This window comes from Papio anubis, chromosome 4, assembly GCF_008728515.1.
Source record: "Papio anubis isolate 15944 chromosome 4, Panubis1.0, whole genome shotgun sequence".
Classification (NCBI taxonomy): domain Eukaryota; kingdom Metazoa; phylum Chordata; class Mammalia; order Primates; family Cercopithecidae; genus Papio; species Papio anubis.
In genome coordinates, this window is record NC_044979.1 from 90,440,488 (window position 1) to 90,455,378 (window position 14,891).

The 14,891-nt window shown below is 41.9% G+C and overlaps 2 protein-coding genes across 4 annotated transcripts in view; one reads left to right on the top strand and one right to left on the bottom strand.

Moving 5' to 3' along the window:
* Nucleotides 1-3,801: 3,801 nt before the first annotated feature.
* On the bottom strand, nt 3,802-7,048 carry LOC110742852. Of its 3 annotated transcripts, XM_021935963.1 has the most exons (3): nt 5,218-7,048; nt 4,876-5,022; nt 3,802-4,357 (listed from the first exon to the last, which is right to left on the bottom strand). In XM_021935963.1, the coding sequence occupies exon 1, from the start codon at nt 6,890-6,892 to the stop codon at nt 6,329-6,331; it is 564 nt and encodes a 187-aa protein (XP_021791655.1). In that variant the 5' UTR covers nt 6,893-7,048; the 3' UTR covers nt 3,802-4,357; nt 4,876-5,022; nt 5,218-6,328. The 3 variants fall into 3 exon arrangements, with proteins under 3 accessions (XP_021791655.1, XP_021791654.1, XP_021791653.1); XM_021935962.1 differs by having other exon boundaries at nt 3,802-5,022; XM_021935961.2 differs by having other exon boundaries at nt 4,876-7,048.
* The window catches only part of ITGB8 (integrin subunit beta 8), an 85,391-nt gene continuing 76,929 nt past the window's right edge, over nt 6,430-14,891 (top strand). The window contains exon 1 of the mRNA XM_003896227.5: nt 6,430-7,463. Coding sequence (XP_003896276.1) covers nt 7,337-7,463 — 127 coding nt within the window. The 5' untranslated portion in view covers nt 6,430-7,336. The remainder of the gene's footprint in view (nt 7,464-14,891) is intronic.

A 14,891-nucleotide genomic window follows, 5' to 3' on the forward strand; every position in this document is an offset into this window, starting at 1 on the left:
CAATATACTCCCTGCCCCCACATGGGCTCAGCCACTATCAACATCCCACATCTGGTATAATCGATCAATCAACATTGACATACGATTATCACCCAGAGTCCACAGTTTACATTAAGGTTCACTCAGTATTGTACATTACATGGGTTTTGACAAATGCATAATGACATGATTCCACCACTGCAGTACCATACAGAGTAGTTTCATTGCCCTAGAAATCTTCTATGCTCCACCTATTCATCTCTCCTTCTCGCAGTCCCAGGCAAACACTATCTTTTTACTGTCTCCATCAGATTGCCTTTTCCAAAATGTCTCAGGGTTGGAATCAAACAACATTTAGACTTTTTGGTTGGTGTCCTTCACTTAGCAATATGCATTTAAGTTTCCTTCAAGTCATCCCATGTCTTGATAATTCATTTATTTTTAGTCCTGAGTAATATTCTATTGTCTGGATGTACCACAATTTATTTATCTACTTACCTACTGAGGACATCTTGGTTACTTCCAAGTTTGGGAAATTACGAATAAAATTGGCAGACATAGTTTTCAACTCCTTTGGGTAAATACCAAGGAGCACAATTGCTGGATCATTTAGTTTTGTGAGAAACTGCCAAACTGTCTTCCAAAGTGGCATTCCCACCAACAGTGATGATGGTTCCGAGTGCCCTATGTCCTTATCAGCATTTGGTATTACCAGTGTTTTGGATTTTGGCTGTTCTAATAGGAGTGTAGTGATACTTCATTTTAATTTGTAATTTTGATAGTTTTAATATAGTCATCACATAAATGAGTTGAGGCTGCAGAAAATTAAATAAGTTACCCATGATTCTACAGCTACTGGGTAGCAGATTCAAACTTACTTCTTAAGACTCCAAAGCCCATGTGCTTTTTGCACTGTGGTTGTCTTATAGCTAGACAAGAAAAGAATTTAAATTCATACATGCGGCACATCAGCAGTTAGTTTCCAGTCACATTTATTGCTTGTCTTAATTTAGTTTTATCCAGAAGAAGACCCTGACACCAGGAAATATTGGGGGGTCACAGGGAAATGAAGGAAGGAAAGACAACCAATGAAGGATCTATTTGAATGCAGATATCACGGTGACCAAGTATAGCTTGGTCATACAGGGGAACTTCGGAAAATGGTGCTAAATATTATTCCTAATGTAATGTGTGGCGTTAGTACATCTTCTACTGTTTGAGACTGGCCCAGGACAAAGAATGTATAAAAATTAAAAGTACTAAGAAACTTTTATAGAAATTTGACATTTTAGTGATACCCATTTTTTCCAGTAATTCATTTTACTTTATGTTATTTAAGTATCAATCCATGATAGATTGAAAATTAAAAACTAGTTCAAAAATAGTGTAGAACACAAGGCCTAAAGTGACTTCATACAAGAAACAGGGAGCTGGGGTATTTATACCTCACTTCCTATCTGGTTGGTGCACAGTTAAGACAGCACCCGGGAATTTTGTTCATTCCCTAGCACTTCTAGCACACAGACTTCCAGTTGTGTGCGATGAAGTGGTGAGCCAGGGCAAACATCATCTTTCTAATGATGAGATAAAGGCTAAGCAAGCATTAGTTTCCTGCATGCTATAAAAGGATAACACCATACACAGGCTCTGTGCATAGGATTAGACTATGCATGGATAAAATGTTTCATTCAAAAGTACCCATATTTTCTACCAAGAAAGCCAAAGACAAGAGCCCTCCTCTCCTTTTCCCACACCCAGAAAGCCAGTGTACTAACATGTGATGAAAATTCTGAAAATCAGATATTCCCAACAAGGATTTTGAATCTTGAGCAAGTGATCCAAAGCAAAGGGAGGATTCAAAGTTGTTCTTAAGAGTTAGACACTTCCTGCTACTGCTTATGCCTCCGTGTTTTCTGGCCTTGGTTAGTCTTAGTCTCCCAGCTTCCTGCTGATTCTGTGAGCTCCCAATTTTCTTTCAATAATTTCCTTTTTTTTTTATTTTTTTGAGACAGAGTGTCACTTTGTCACCCAGGCTGGTGTACAGTGGTGTAATTTCAGGTCATCGCAACCTCCACCTCCGGGGTTTAAGCAATTCTCATGCCTCAGCCTCCCGCATAGCTGGGACTGCAGGCATACGCCACCATGCCAGGCTAATTTTTACATTTTTAGTAGAGACGGGTTTTGCCATGTTGGCCAGGCTGGTCTCGAACTCCTGACCTCAGGTGATTCTCCTGCCTTGGTCTCCCAAAGTGCTGGGATTACAGGTGTGAGCCACCACACCTGGCCAATAATTTCCTTTTTTACTTAGAATAGCCACAATCTGACTCTTTACTTGAAACTAAAAGTCATGACAATATGAGATGATTGAGAAGTATCAGAGCTCTGATTTCTGCCTGCTCACGAATTCCCTTGGAAAAGTGAGGTTGGAAAAAGAAAAGAAAAGAAAAGAAAAGAAAAGAAAAGAAAAGAAAAGAAAGAAAGAAAGAGTGAGGTTGGTTTCTTTGCCAATGTTTGTCTCAGTTTCCACATTTGTAAAATGGGGCTAGCTCTGCAGCATGCTTCAAGGAAGATTAATCTGTGAGATGTTCTCTGAATAAAGGGTTCTTCCTTTGGAGAATCTAATGGCATGCTGGTCTATTGAGTTTCTGGAAATTCCTCTAGTAAAGGATTTAATTTGACTTTAATTCAGCATTTCCCAAGCTTAATCATGGAAGTCTTGTTTCAGAAAACATTAATATCTCACTGATTGAGTCATCCATAAACTATCTTGGCAAAAGACATTGGCTCCAGCAGTTCATTTTTCTTTGAATTTGCACCTGACACTGATCTTTGTTATTAAACACTCATGAGGCCTTTAAGAAGTCTCTGCATTAACCCATTAAAGTAGGAGGTTCTTAAACTTCAGAGCATATAAAAACCATTTGAGGGCCTTGGTATAATGCAGATTGCCGAGCACCATACAAGATCTACTAATTCAGAATCTCCTGGAACAGAGACAAGGAATTAGAACTCAGAATTACTCTATGGGGGATTGTGTTGTATGCAGTCTTCAGTCTACAGTATGAGAAACACTGTCTTATTAACAATTCAGTGAAAAATATCTTCAAGTAACTTACGTACTTTATCATTAGAAGAAGCTAGAGGTCATAGTCACAACAATATATCTCACTGGTCTGACCATTAATCATCTTCTGAGATGTCTCAGACAAGCTCATAGATAACTTGTGAATATCCACCCAAAACATACTGAATGGCTCTGATCCCAACTTCAAACATTTTAAACACACTAAATTTCAAATGTGTCTGTACGTGCCACTGTGAGATCAATAATTTGGTCAAATCTAGTTAACGTGTTAATAGCCACCGCTGTATGTGGTGTCTTACACCTATAATCCCAGCTACACAGAAGGTTGAGGTGGGAGGATAGCTTGAGTTCAAGCTTGAACCAGGAGGTCAAGGCCAGTTTGGGCAACATAGTGAGATAGCAAGATCCTTTCTTAAAAAACAGTCTGAATGTCTCCCTCACTCCTGCTACCTATCTATAGCTTATTCATTCTTACCATAAACTGACTTAGTGAGAAATCAAGGTTAAAGGAGTAGGGAAGAAATTTAAGTCATCTCATTTTATGACCTTTTGGTAACTCAGCTCAAAGACTCTAATGATAGGAAGCCTGGAATGAATAACTAAAATGTTATTTTTAGACTATCTGTGAATTTCATTTCCTCTCATTACCACAAATGATGAAAAATTAGCTGTCAGAAATTTCAAAGCAAGATAGCCGAACATGATAGAAAAACAAATTAATTAAGTCACCATCTTCTGAAACAATTTTCCTTTATTAGAATTCTTCAGGTAATACGACGAAGATAACAATACTGCATTTCTTTAAAATGTGCTGTACATTTCCTTATAGGAAAAAGGATGAGTTGTGGTGATCAGTGACATTTATTGGAAACAAGTAAACTTTTTGTTCCTGGGTCACTAGTTGTATTTACTTTAAGAAAACCCTAAAGATGATTTGCAGTCTTTCAGGAGAATTAACTTTTATGTTTACAGCCCAAAATGTGCAGATAACTTTTTTGTAAATAACTGGCAGGGGTCAGTCTCACATCTAGGATGTTTCATTTTATTTTATTTCAACAACCAGAGTTACAGCTTCTTTACAACTGAGAAGTGGTAATAAATGGTATTGTGCTTATTCTTCAACAACTCCATAGCACTGGCACCTGACATGTATTTGCATGAATTTCACGTAACAAAATGTAGAAATCTTTCTTTCTAAAGGGCTTCAAAATTTCCCGAAACAGATTTCTGAACTTCATTTTATTCCTCTTGCTACATGGTTTTTCTGGATTAGTATATATAATATATCAACACCTAAAAATATAGAGTTACAAAAATTAGTGCATACCTCATCAATTTCATAAAGTTACATCCTTTCTTGTTTGCATACATTTATATGTTATTTGTTACTGTAACTGCCACTTACAACCCAGTATCACGAGTTGTATTTTAGAATATCATGGAATGGTGATGTGATAGACACTTTAAAGTGTACTGACGTATACTTTACGTCAATCCTTACAGGAATGAGGGATTTAATTTTTTTTTTTTTAACTGGAGCACTGCACATCTCAAGGGTGGCTGCATTCAGTAGGTCTGTGTCATAACCCCTGGAAAACACACAGGCTGCCCAATGGAAGAGTCACTAATCAGATATTGACTATGATACTTTTGTGTTCAAATTTTCAAGTCCTCACACCCTTCCTAACTAATGTGTAGGTCTTTCCTTTAGGACAACCAAAAAACAAAACTATAACTGTTCAAACTTGGAACTAAGAAAATAAAAATTAAAGCGGAGCTGGATTTATTTCTATTTATTTAGAGTACATCACCTGTAGTAGAATTATGTTGCTAAGGTTGGGATCACGGCTTTGGTCTCTCGAAGGGACCTGCTTTGTAGATCCAGGGCGCGTTTAATTTTCTAGCTGGGTTCCTGGTTTGCTTAACTAATTCTGTGCACCTCGCTGTGCAGTCCACACCTGAAAGGGGGAGTTTCGATGTTGTGGTTTATGAACCAGGTACTTTCCATTCACTCAGTCAACAGAAAGAAAAAGAGAGAGAGAGCACGCCTCCTACCTTTTTTTTTTTTTTTTTTTTTTTTTTTTTTTTTTAAACTACAAATAAGGAGACGGAAACTATTAAATAAGAAGGGGGGAAACTCCCGCATATTTCACCTTGACCTGGCTGGACTGGTCTGTTGCCTGTAAGAGGCGGGTGTTGTATTAAAATAAGAGGTCAAACTTCTGGACTGGGAATCACTCCTGCCCCTAGAGGGAAAAGAGAACCATCACAGTGTTGAACTGGAAACACTGCCTCGTTTCCAATGCGGGGGACTGAGTTCCCTCCCTCGACTTAGCGTGGTAATGACAGGACCCGAAGAGGCGCGCTGCTTCCCGGACAGTTGCCCAGCATAACACCCGCATCCTACTTGCACCTAAATTTCTGAGCTGCAAGCAGGCAGAAACGCCTCCCACCTTCTCTCCTTAGCTCCCCTCTCCCCACTTAGCTGCTGTCTGTAACTTCTTTGTTCCGTTTACTGGGAAGGTGACGCTTAAGATCAAAAGACCCACTGTAACTTGCAAAAGCCCAGAGCCACCACCAGACGCTGGGGAAAAACAGGGCTGTCCAGCCCAGGGTTAAGGTTTTGAGTAGGGAAGAAGCAGCGAGAAATCTCGGCCAGTCGCTCCGGGAACAGCCCCTGCAGACTGGTCCAACTCTCCAAAGGCTAGGGAGACCGGGGCAGCCTTGTGGTGGGGCAGAGGACGAGCTCCTAACTGCAAGCAAAGTGCTGAGTAGAGGGCGTTGGGGGCAGGGGCGGTCCCTTGACTCCACTTTGTATGCAGCAGCTGCGGGACAGTGAGTATCTCCGAACAAAGCGGCGAGCAGCGCGGGGGTGAGAGATTGGGGTTTGCTCGCAGCTGCTGCTGGCGCTGAGCGAGTCTCCCACCACCCCCGCGAGCGTTGGGGTGCAAGGATTCGGGGGAGGAGGGAGAAGGGAACGAGGCGTGCCATTCCTGTTGCGCGGCTACGCTTCAGGAGTTCTTGTGAACGATGGGAATGGCAACTATCAGAGCCAAGGGGGAAAAAAAAGAGCTGGAGTGAGCAAAACAAAGAGCGAGTGTGGGCCGTGGTGACTTCATGCCTCACCAATGTCCCGCCCACGCTGCTCCGAGCTGTTACTGCTGCTCCTGCCCGGGCTGCAGCCGCGCCTGCGGGCAGCCGAGCCGAGGCGCTCCGGTAGCGTGGGGAGGTTTCCTAGCAACTCTCTGCCCTGAGTGTACCGGGCTACCCGCAGGTCTGAAGCCCCCCGGGGGGCCAGAGCAGGACCACCCCTCTCCCGCCCATCGCCGCCCTCGCCTCTCTCGCATCCTCGCCGTGTGCACCCCAGAGCGCGCCAGCAACTCGGGCTCTGGACTGCGGGACGCCTGAGCCGCGCACTGGGGCCGAAAGGACAAGGGCACGCAGCCCCCGCCCCGCGTAGCCGGGCTCCGGCACCCAGCGGAACCTCCCCTCCTGCGCTCGCAGCCGCGGGCCCCACTCCCCGCCAGGCAGGGAGCGGCGATGCCTCGCTCTGTGCCTGCGGGAGTCGGCGGGTGCTTCTAGGGAGCTCCCAGAGTCGCCTCCCCCTGTTGCTGGCATCCCGAGCTTCCTCCCTCGCCAGCCAGGACGCTGCCGACTTGTCTTTGCCCGCTGCTCCGCAGGCAAGGCTGCAAAGCTGCAGCTAGTGAAGTTGGCCTCCCTGCCCACCTGTGGAAGAAACTGCGCTGATTGATGCGCCATCGACTTTTTTCCCCTCGACCTCGCCGGCGTCCCCTCCCACAGATCCAGCATCACCCAGTGAATGTACATTAGGGTGGTTTCCCCCCCAGCTTCGGGCTTTGTTTGGGTTTGATTGTGTTTGGCTCTTCGCTAAGCTGATTTATGCAGCAGAAGCCCCACCGGCTGGAGAGAAACAAAAGCTCTTTTCTTTGTCCCGGACCAGGCTGCGGAGCCCTTGCAGAGCCCTCTCTCCAATCGCCGCCGGGGCCCTTGGCCGTCGAAGGAGGTGCTTCTCGCGGAGACCGCGGGACCCACCGTGCCAAGCCGGGAGGGCCGCAGGGGCCCTGAGATGCCGAGCGGTGCCCGGGCCCGCTTACCTGCACCGCTTGCTCCGAGCCGCGGGGTCAGCCTGCTAGGCCTGCGGAAAACGTCCTAGCGACACTCGGCCCGCGGGCCCCGAGGTGCGCCCGGGAGGCGCGAGCGCGCGTCCGGAAAGCAGCCAGGCGGCGGGCGCGGGGCGGGCTGTTTTGCATTATGTGCGGCTCGGCCCTGGCTTTTTTTACCGCTGCATTTGTCTGCCTGCAAAACGACCGGCGAGGTCCCGCCTCGTTCCTCTGGGCAGCCTGGGTACTTTCACTTGTTCTTGGACTGGGCCAAGGGGGTAAGTTGTTTTGTTTTGTTTTGTTTTCTTCTTTTCCTCAAAGGTCTTGGGCTGGCACGAAGAGCTGCCCAGCCAGAGCATCCCGGCCAGGTAAGTTGCGGTCATCAGAGAACTTCAAGAGGGCGAGTGCGTGGCAGCGTCCTCTAGCACAGATGGCCTCTAGGCCAGGTGTCAAGCATTTCTGCCCTGGAGCGACAGCAAGGACTAATTATCAGAGGAGGCACTGTGTGTTACTCCTAGGTGTTGAGGAAGCCCTAACAGAAAGGAATTTTGGAAGACAGGGTGTCCTGTTTACAGAAGTCATTTAGGGGCCCTGGTCCATTCTTAAGGGCATCGTCTGTATAGAATATTCTCCCCATCTTTCTAACATTTGGGTCCACTAACGACTAACTTGCCTTTAACTCGAGGCTGTAGATAAGTTGGTTATAATGGGAGTAGTCTTCAATTTTTGAGTCCAGAAAAGGACAGCATACGAGTTTCTACTATCATTAGTGCTCAATCTGAATGAATCACCCACACTGGAGGGATATTCATGCTTTAAGTCACCATCCTTTCAGCTTAAAAAAAAATACTATCTAATTGATCCCTCACAGAGATCCATCTCTGATACAGAGAAGCAGAAAGAACTCTGGACCAGGATTGACAGCCTTCTGTCCAGGCAAACCATTTATGTCAGAGCTACCTTGATGTGGAGAGGTTAACTCTTTATGAAATTCATTGTCCTCATCTGTAAAACGAGGTTAATAATACCTGCCTTCTCTAAATCACAAAGGGAAGTTCAAGTCAAATAGTACATGAGAAGGTGTTTCAGGACTTTTGATTTATGAGACAAAATCAAATGTAAGGTGGTATACCGGATTGGATTGTTGGAAAATTATACAACTAAGTAATAGGACGAATCATGAGTTTAGAATGAGTTCTTAATGGTTTTCAATATAGACCCAACATTTATTTTTGCCAATGCAGTGACTATTGTCATACTTTCTTTTTTTTTTTTTTTTAAATTTCACTTTTTCTCTGTTTGGTCACCAAGTCCTTAAATTATATTAGATCCTTTCTCTGACCTCTCGGGCTCAAGGAGAGTTGAATTAATAGTTGTAATTGTTTTGTAGGTTAAAATTTACTCCTATACTTTGATGCGCCAAGTTTTTGCCTGAAGCTAATTAAAACAGCCAAGTCATAACCTTATAAGTAGGCTCTCTCTCTCTCTATATATATATATAAAAACATTTGGAAACATCCAGCTGTCTTTAGTAAATTGTTGCATATATAGTTTTCTAATATTTGTTTCAGGGAGATTTGCTCAGTTATCTGAAATGGAGAAATTAGAGTAAATCTCTTGATCTTGTGGTTATTTTTTGGCTTGTTTGTTGATTTCAAAATAGTGAAAAGGCAAAGGAAAAAGTAACATTCATTATCAGTTATCTCTTAAATGGAAGAAGCATGCATTTATTGCAGCAAATTTTCCACTAAGCATAATTTCATCCTGTTTCAATAAGTAATAAAGTCCTTTTCTAGATTTAGTAAACACACACACACTAGTAAAATGACCAAAATTTGTGTTATAACAGTATATTTTGTTCCCAATGTATAGGCAAAGGAAAAAGTCTCACTTGCCTCTAAAATTTACTATTTATAGTACATTTTTAAAAAAACATTAACTGTGCTTAAAAACATTAGTCAGGCTCTTGTGAAAAAGCATTGTATTTCTACCCAGCGTCTAAAACTGATTTGAAGGAAATATTATGAATGGGCCTCCTTGCACCTGCAGACCTGAAAAGGGAATGCTTATCTGAAATCAGAACAAGGCATCCTTTTCCCAGTCTCTGTCAATATACAAAGGTTTCTGATGTATACTGATTTGCATGGCAGTTAAAAACATGCAAAAAATGTAAATTATAGCCAGCATAACTCAGAAAATTAGAGATCAGCATAAACTGCTGTACTTTTGTGATATAGCTACAAGTCTCAAATTATATGTCTTTACAGTGCAAATTAGATGCTTAAAGCTGAATAGAAATTTAGGTATCAGTTACAAAGGAAATCTTGTTCCCTTGCTCAGTAGTTTACACCAGGAAAATGTTGAGGGCAATAAAGCCATACAAAAGAGATCAGAAGCTGCATAAGACCAGCATAACTTTGAGTTTAATTTTTAAAGCAGAATTTATAGGTCTCGAACACATAGTTTATTTTTAATAACAAATATATAGTGAGCAGTGGGGGATGTTATTAATCAAATCCAAAGATTTCTGATGTAGAAAAAATTATTGCAGTTTGTTTTTTAACTATCTCTGGTGGAAATTACCCATAGCTAGAGAAATAATAGCACTATAAAATGGTTAATAAATAACCAGAAAACATAAAGTATATCTAGTGATTAATATTTGAAGAGTTAATGTAGCAACATTGTTTCCACATTTACTTATTTTAAAAGATAAAGAACTTTCATTACCTACATTTTTATATAGCAATATAAGTGTAACAAATTTCAGATATCACAGTTTCTTTTTAAAAAGTAGTAACTATTATTATAATGAAATTTCACCTTCTGTTAATTCAACTATCAATTATTTATTCTTTTCAACAACAACCAACTAGATTAACATTATTCTGTGACCGTAGCATTACTTCCCCTCAAAACGTTGCATAGCATAAGTGTTCCCAGAATTCTTTATGCTTACCTAAAGTGATTGGATATTTAAAAGAACCAAGGTATAATTAACAAAAAATTCATCCTTCTAAATTATTTGCATAATAAGCACCCAAATTAATTCATCTTGAAGCAATGGAGACACTTTCTGATAAATTAAAAATCATACATGTTTGACCTCTAAGCTGACAGCAAAGTAGCTGATATGGTTTGGAAAATTCCAGAAAATTTCCTGTGCCCCAAAATAACTTATTCTCTTGTTACCAAATTATCTGAAATCTCACTACTTAATGGATTCTTTTTGGTTAAACATGGTATTAACCCTATGATTTTTTAAAGTTTTTAACATGGTATAATGGAAATTTTCAAATGCATACAGAATTAGAGAGAATGGTACAAGGGACCGCTATATACTCATCACTCAGCTTCACTAACCATCAACTCAAAGCCAACTTCTGTCATCTCCTACCAGTACCCAATTCATCCCCTTCTCCCAACTAAATATTTTGAAAGAAATTTTTCATGTCATTTTATTTTAAAATATTTCAGTAAATAAAAATTTTATGGGAGGAGGAACACACTGTAACTAATCTTAAAGATGAATTTTTTAAAAAACTGAAACTTAGGGCAACAAGAATGGTCACAATGTTTAAAGGGAGCAATTGCAGAAGAGAAGGACACAAGGAATGGCAAAGACACAGTTTCAACCATTTACTTTTCAATAGTTCTATTATAGTTCCATTAAAAATATTTTTATTTAGAAAGTATGGATACATAATAGCCTTTTGATATGCATGTGTATGAGGAGGGAAAAACAACATGAGTAAATCTGCTTCCCCAGAGAAATGTTAATTGTTTTATTCCAATGAAATCACAGCAGGTACACCTTATAAAGTTTCAGTTTTAAGGATCCACCCGGCCGGGCGCAGTGGCTCAAGCCTGTAATCCCAGCACTTTGGGAGGCCGAGATGGGCGGATCACGAGGTCAGGAGATCGAGACCATCCTGGCTAACACGGTGAAACCCCGTCTCTACTAAGAAATACAAAAAATAGCCGGGCGTGGTGGCGGCGCCTGTAGTCCCAGCTACTCGGGAGGCTGAGGCCGGAGAATGGCGTGAACCCGGGAGGCGGAGCTTGTAGTGAGCTGAGATCCGGCCACTGCACTCCAGCCTGGGCGGCAGAGCGAGACTCCGTCTCAAAAAAAAAAAAAAAAAAAAAAAAAAGGATCCACCCATCCTTGCATGATTAGCTTTTCTCCTATCTACTGTATAATTTAAAGCAATATCCATATATGTGGCAAAATCTTTTTATCTCTTATTTTTCACTCTCTTTTTGCTATAAGTCCTTGAAAGAGTTGTCCATAACTCTTGTCTCCGATTCTTCTCCTCATCTTCTCTTTGAATCCATTGTGAGCAGGCTTTCTTTATCACCTCTGCAGTCCACTCTCATAAGATCAGGGTAACCTCCACATTGCCAGATCTGATGTCCAATTCTTAATCTCCATCCTGCTTGATGTATCATCTGTTGGTGACTTGACACTGTTGACCTTGCCCTCCTTGGAAATAGTTTTGTTGGCTTCTGGGACCCACACACTCTTGGTTTAAGCTCCTTCTCCACCTCTGATGTTGATTCTTCCTCATTTCTTAACCTCCAAATGTAGGAGTGGTTCAGAACTCACTTCTAAGAACTTCTCTGATCTAGTCTTGGGTCTCTTTTTCTTTCTTTCTTTTTTTTTTTTTTTTTTTTTTTTTTTTGAGAAGGCTCACTGCAAGCTCCGCCTCCCGGGTTCAGACCATTCTCCTGCCTCAGCCTCCCAAGTAGCTGGGACTGCAGGCGCCCGCCACGACACCCGGCTAATTTTTTGTATTTTTAGTAGAGACGGGGTTTCACCGTGTTAGCCAGGATGGTCTTGATCTCCTCACTTCGGGATCTGCCTGCCTCGGCCTCCCAAAGTGCTGGGATTACGGGCGTGAGACACCACGCCTGGCCCAGTCTTGGGTCTTAAATACCATTTCTACACTGACACCTCCAGAGTATTTATCTCTAATCCTGACCTGTTACCTGATCTCCAGAAGGTGCAGCAATTGTGTGAACCACGTCTCCACTACATGCCTAAAGGCAAAAACCCTAACGCATTCAAAACCAAACTCCATTTTCTTGTCCAGTCTTCATAATAACACTGTGGGAGAGGTCCCTATTTTTGAAGCAAAGAAACAGGAGCAGAGGGGATAAGTAACTTGCCCAATGTCACCTATCTAGTAAGTAGGAGAGATGGGATTTGAACGTAGTAGAGAAAGCCTGAATTATGCTTCATAATATGAGCTTCCTAAGCAGTCTTCATCATTTCAAACCTTTGTCCACCCTTTCTACTCAGAACTTTTCCCTAGCTCCCCCATTGTCTTCAGGCTCCTCATACAACTTCCTCCCAGCGTTGCTATGGACACACCCACGTGTGACCTCCTTGAGGGGAGAAGCTGCTTATATTTTTGTGTGTCCAGTGCTTGGTACACAGTAGGTCTTCACAAAGTATCTGTAGTAAATGACCCCATGGATAACTTGAGGATAATAGTGAGCAATCGAAAATTGGGCAGCTAAGCAAATTCTCCCTAATCAGTTCTAAGCCTCACTAGAATTTGAACTTAGAGAAATAAAGTTTTCTTTTAAAAGTGGGTTACACCATAAAGGACACTTGTTTCTGTTTTCCCAGCCCTTACCAGAAAGCAGTCTCTTGACCTTCTGGGCAAATCATTAGCAAAGATTAAAAGCTGAGACTTAGTACTCTTTAATCTTATTTTTCAAAGTCTGTCTTGTTTTCAAACTTTCTGTGACAATTATTTCTATTGTTGATAATAAAATATAAAAAGTGATCCTAATTCTTTACCCTTGGTATCAACTTTAAAATTGATTTTGATTTAGATTATGAAAACTGGAATTTGTAGTAGTTTTCAACTAAGTACTTTAAAAATTAATAAAAAACCCAAGCTATTCTAACTGCTTTAATTACTATTCATTCAGACTTTCTTAAAGCACATACAGCTTTATGACAGGCACTATACTGAGTTCTGGAGTTAAAAAATAACAATAGTTAAGTTTTGTGTATTATTTACTGTAGGCCAGGCACCCTCCTAGACACATTACATGAAAATATATTATTTAATGCTTACAACCCTCTTAGTTATATACTGTTATTCCCATTGTATAGGTAAGCAAACTAATTAAAGAGGCATTGAATAACTTCTTCAAGATCTCTTAACTAATAAATAATGGTCCCAGAATTCTGATCTGTGTGGTTTGAGTCAGCATTCTGAATCATAATGATAAACATATAGATTGCTTTTCAAAGGTGAGAGGAGTCCCTACCTTGAACCTTGGAAGGTTCAGCTCTAGCCGTCCTCAGACCATGACCTCAACCATGGGCAGGGAGTCCATGGGGCTTGCTCAAGTAGCGTCTGTTACCCCCTCTAGATCATCTCCAGAATTCTTAGCCTAAACAGCCTCAGGCTACTTTTATGGCCTGCCATCTGGAGGTAAACTGAGTCACCCCTGTGCCAAATCCTAGGTGAAGATGGCCAAGGACACTGACACAGGAGAAGTAAACAGAGCTTGGACATGCGAGCTGAAGTGTGCATGTAGGTAAACGACAGGCTACCTGTGCTGCAGAACAAATCTACAGGTGGGAGAAAAGAGGGGAAGATCATGGCCGGAGAGGCAACACTTCACACACTGCCCAGTTCCTAATCAGAAATCTGAAGGTGAATATTCCAAATTCAGACCTAGCCTTCCAGGTCATTATGCATATATATTTATCAAGGAAGGAAGATAGAACTTGTTTCACCTGTGGGTTTCTTTGCCTGGTTTGTAGCTGTTAAATATTTAGTCTGGTATGCTCACTGCTATTTGTGCTCTTGCTGTTGGCCCTGACAAAGTTAGGGGCAGACTTGTCTACTAGTTTAAATATTACTGCCAGCCGGGTGCAGTGGCTCACACCTGTAATCCCATCACTTTGGGAGGCTGAGGTGGGAGGATCACTTGATGTCAGGAGTTCGAGACCAGCCTGGCCAACATGGTGAAACCCCATCTTTACTAAAAATACAAAAATTGGCCAGGCATGGCAGTGCGCACCTGTAGTCCCAGATTCTTGACAGACTGAGGCACAAGAATTGCTGGATCCCAGGAGGTTGCAGTGAGCCAAGATCATGCCACGGCACTCCAGCCTGGGCAACAGAGCCTGGGCAACAGAGCGAGACTGCATCTCAAAAATAGATATATAAATAACAAACAAATAAATATTATTTGGGAGGAGACAAAGAAAGCACCAGAGACCATTGCATAAGGTAGTCTGGTAGTCTTGACTACCTCATGTCAAAGTGCCTTTATATTTTAGTAACTAAATCCCTTTTGGTAATCTTCGAGATGTGTACAGATTATACAAAATTTTACTCTCTTGCAAATCATGTTATAATGAGAATCAAATGTATGCATAGTGTTAATTTAGTTTTACTTATTTCCCACTATTATTTTAAAAAATATTTTAGAAGGCCGAGCACAGTGGCTCACACCTGTAATCCCAGCACTTTTAGAGGCAGAGGTGGGCGGATCACGAGGTCAGGAGTTTGAGACCAGCCTGGCCAACATGGTGAAACCCTGTCTCCACTAAAAATACAAAAATTAGCTGTGTGGTTGTGCACACCTATAATCCCAGCTACTCAGGAGGCTGAGGCAGGAGAGTTGTTTGAACCCGTGAGGTAGAGGTTGCAGTGAGCTGAGATTGCGCCATT

Bases quoted from the DNA above. Each gene is read 5' to 3' on its own strand.
- LOC110742852 (XM_021935963.1), bottom strand. From the start codon at position 6,892: ATGTACATTCACTGGGTGATGCTGGATCTGTGGGAGGGGACGCCGGCG.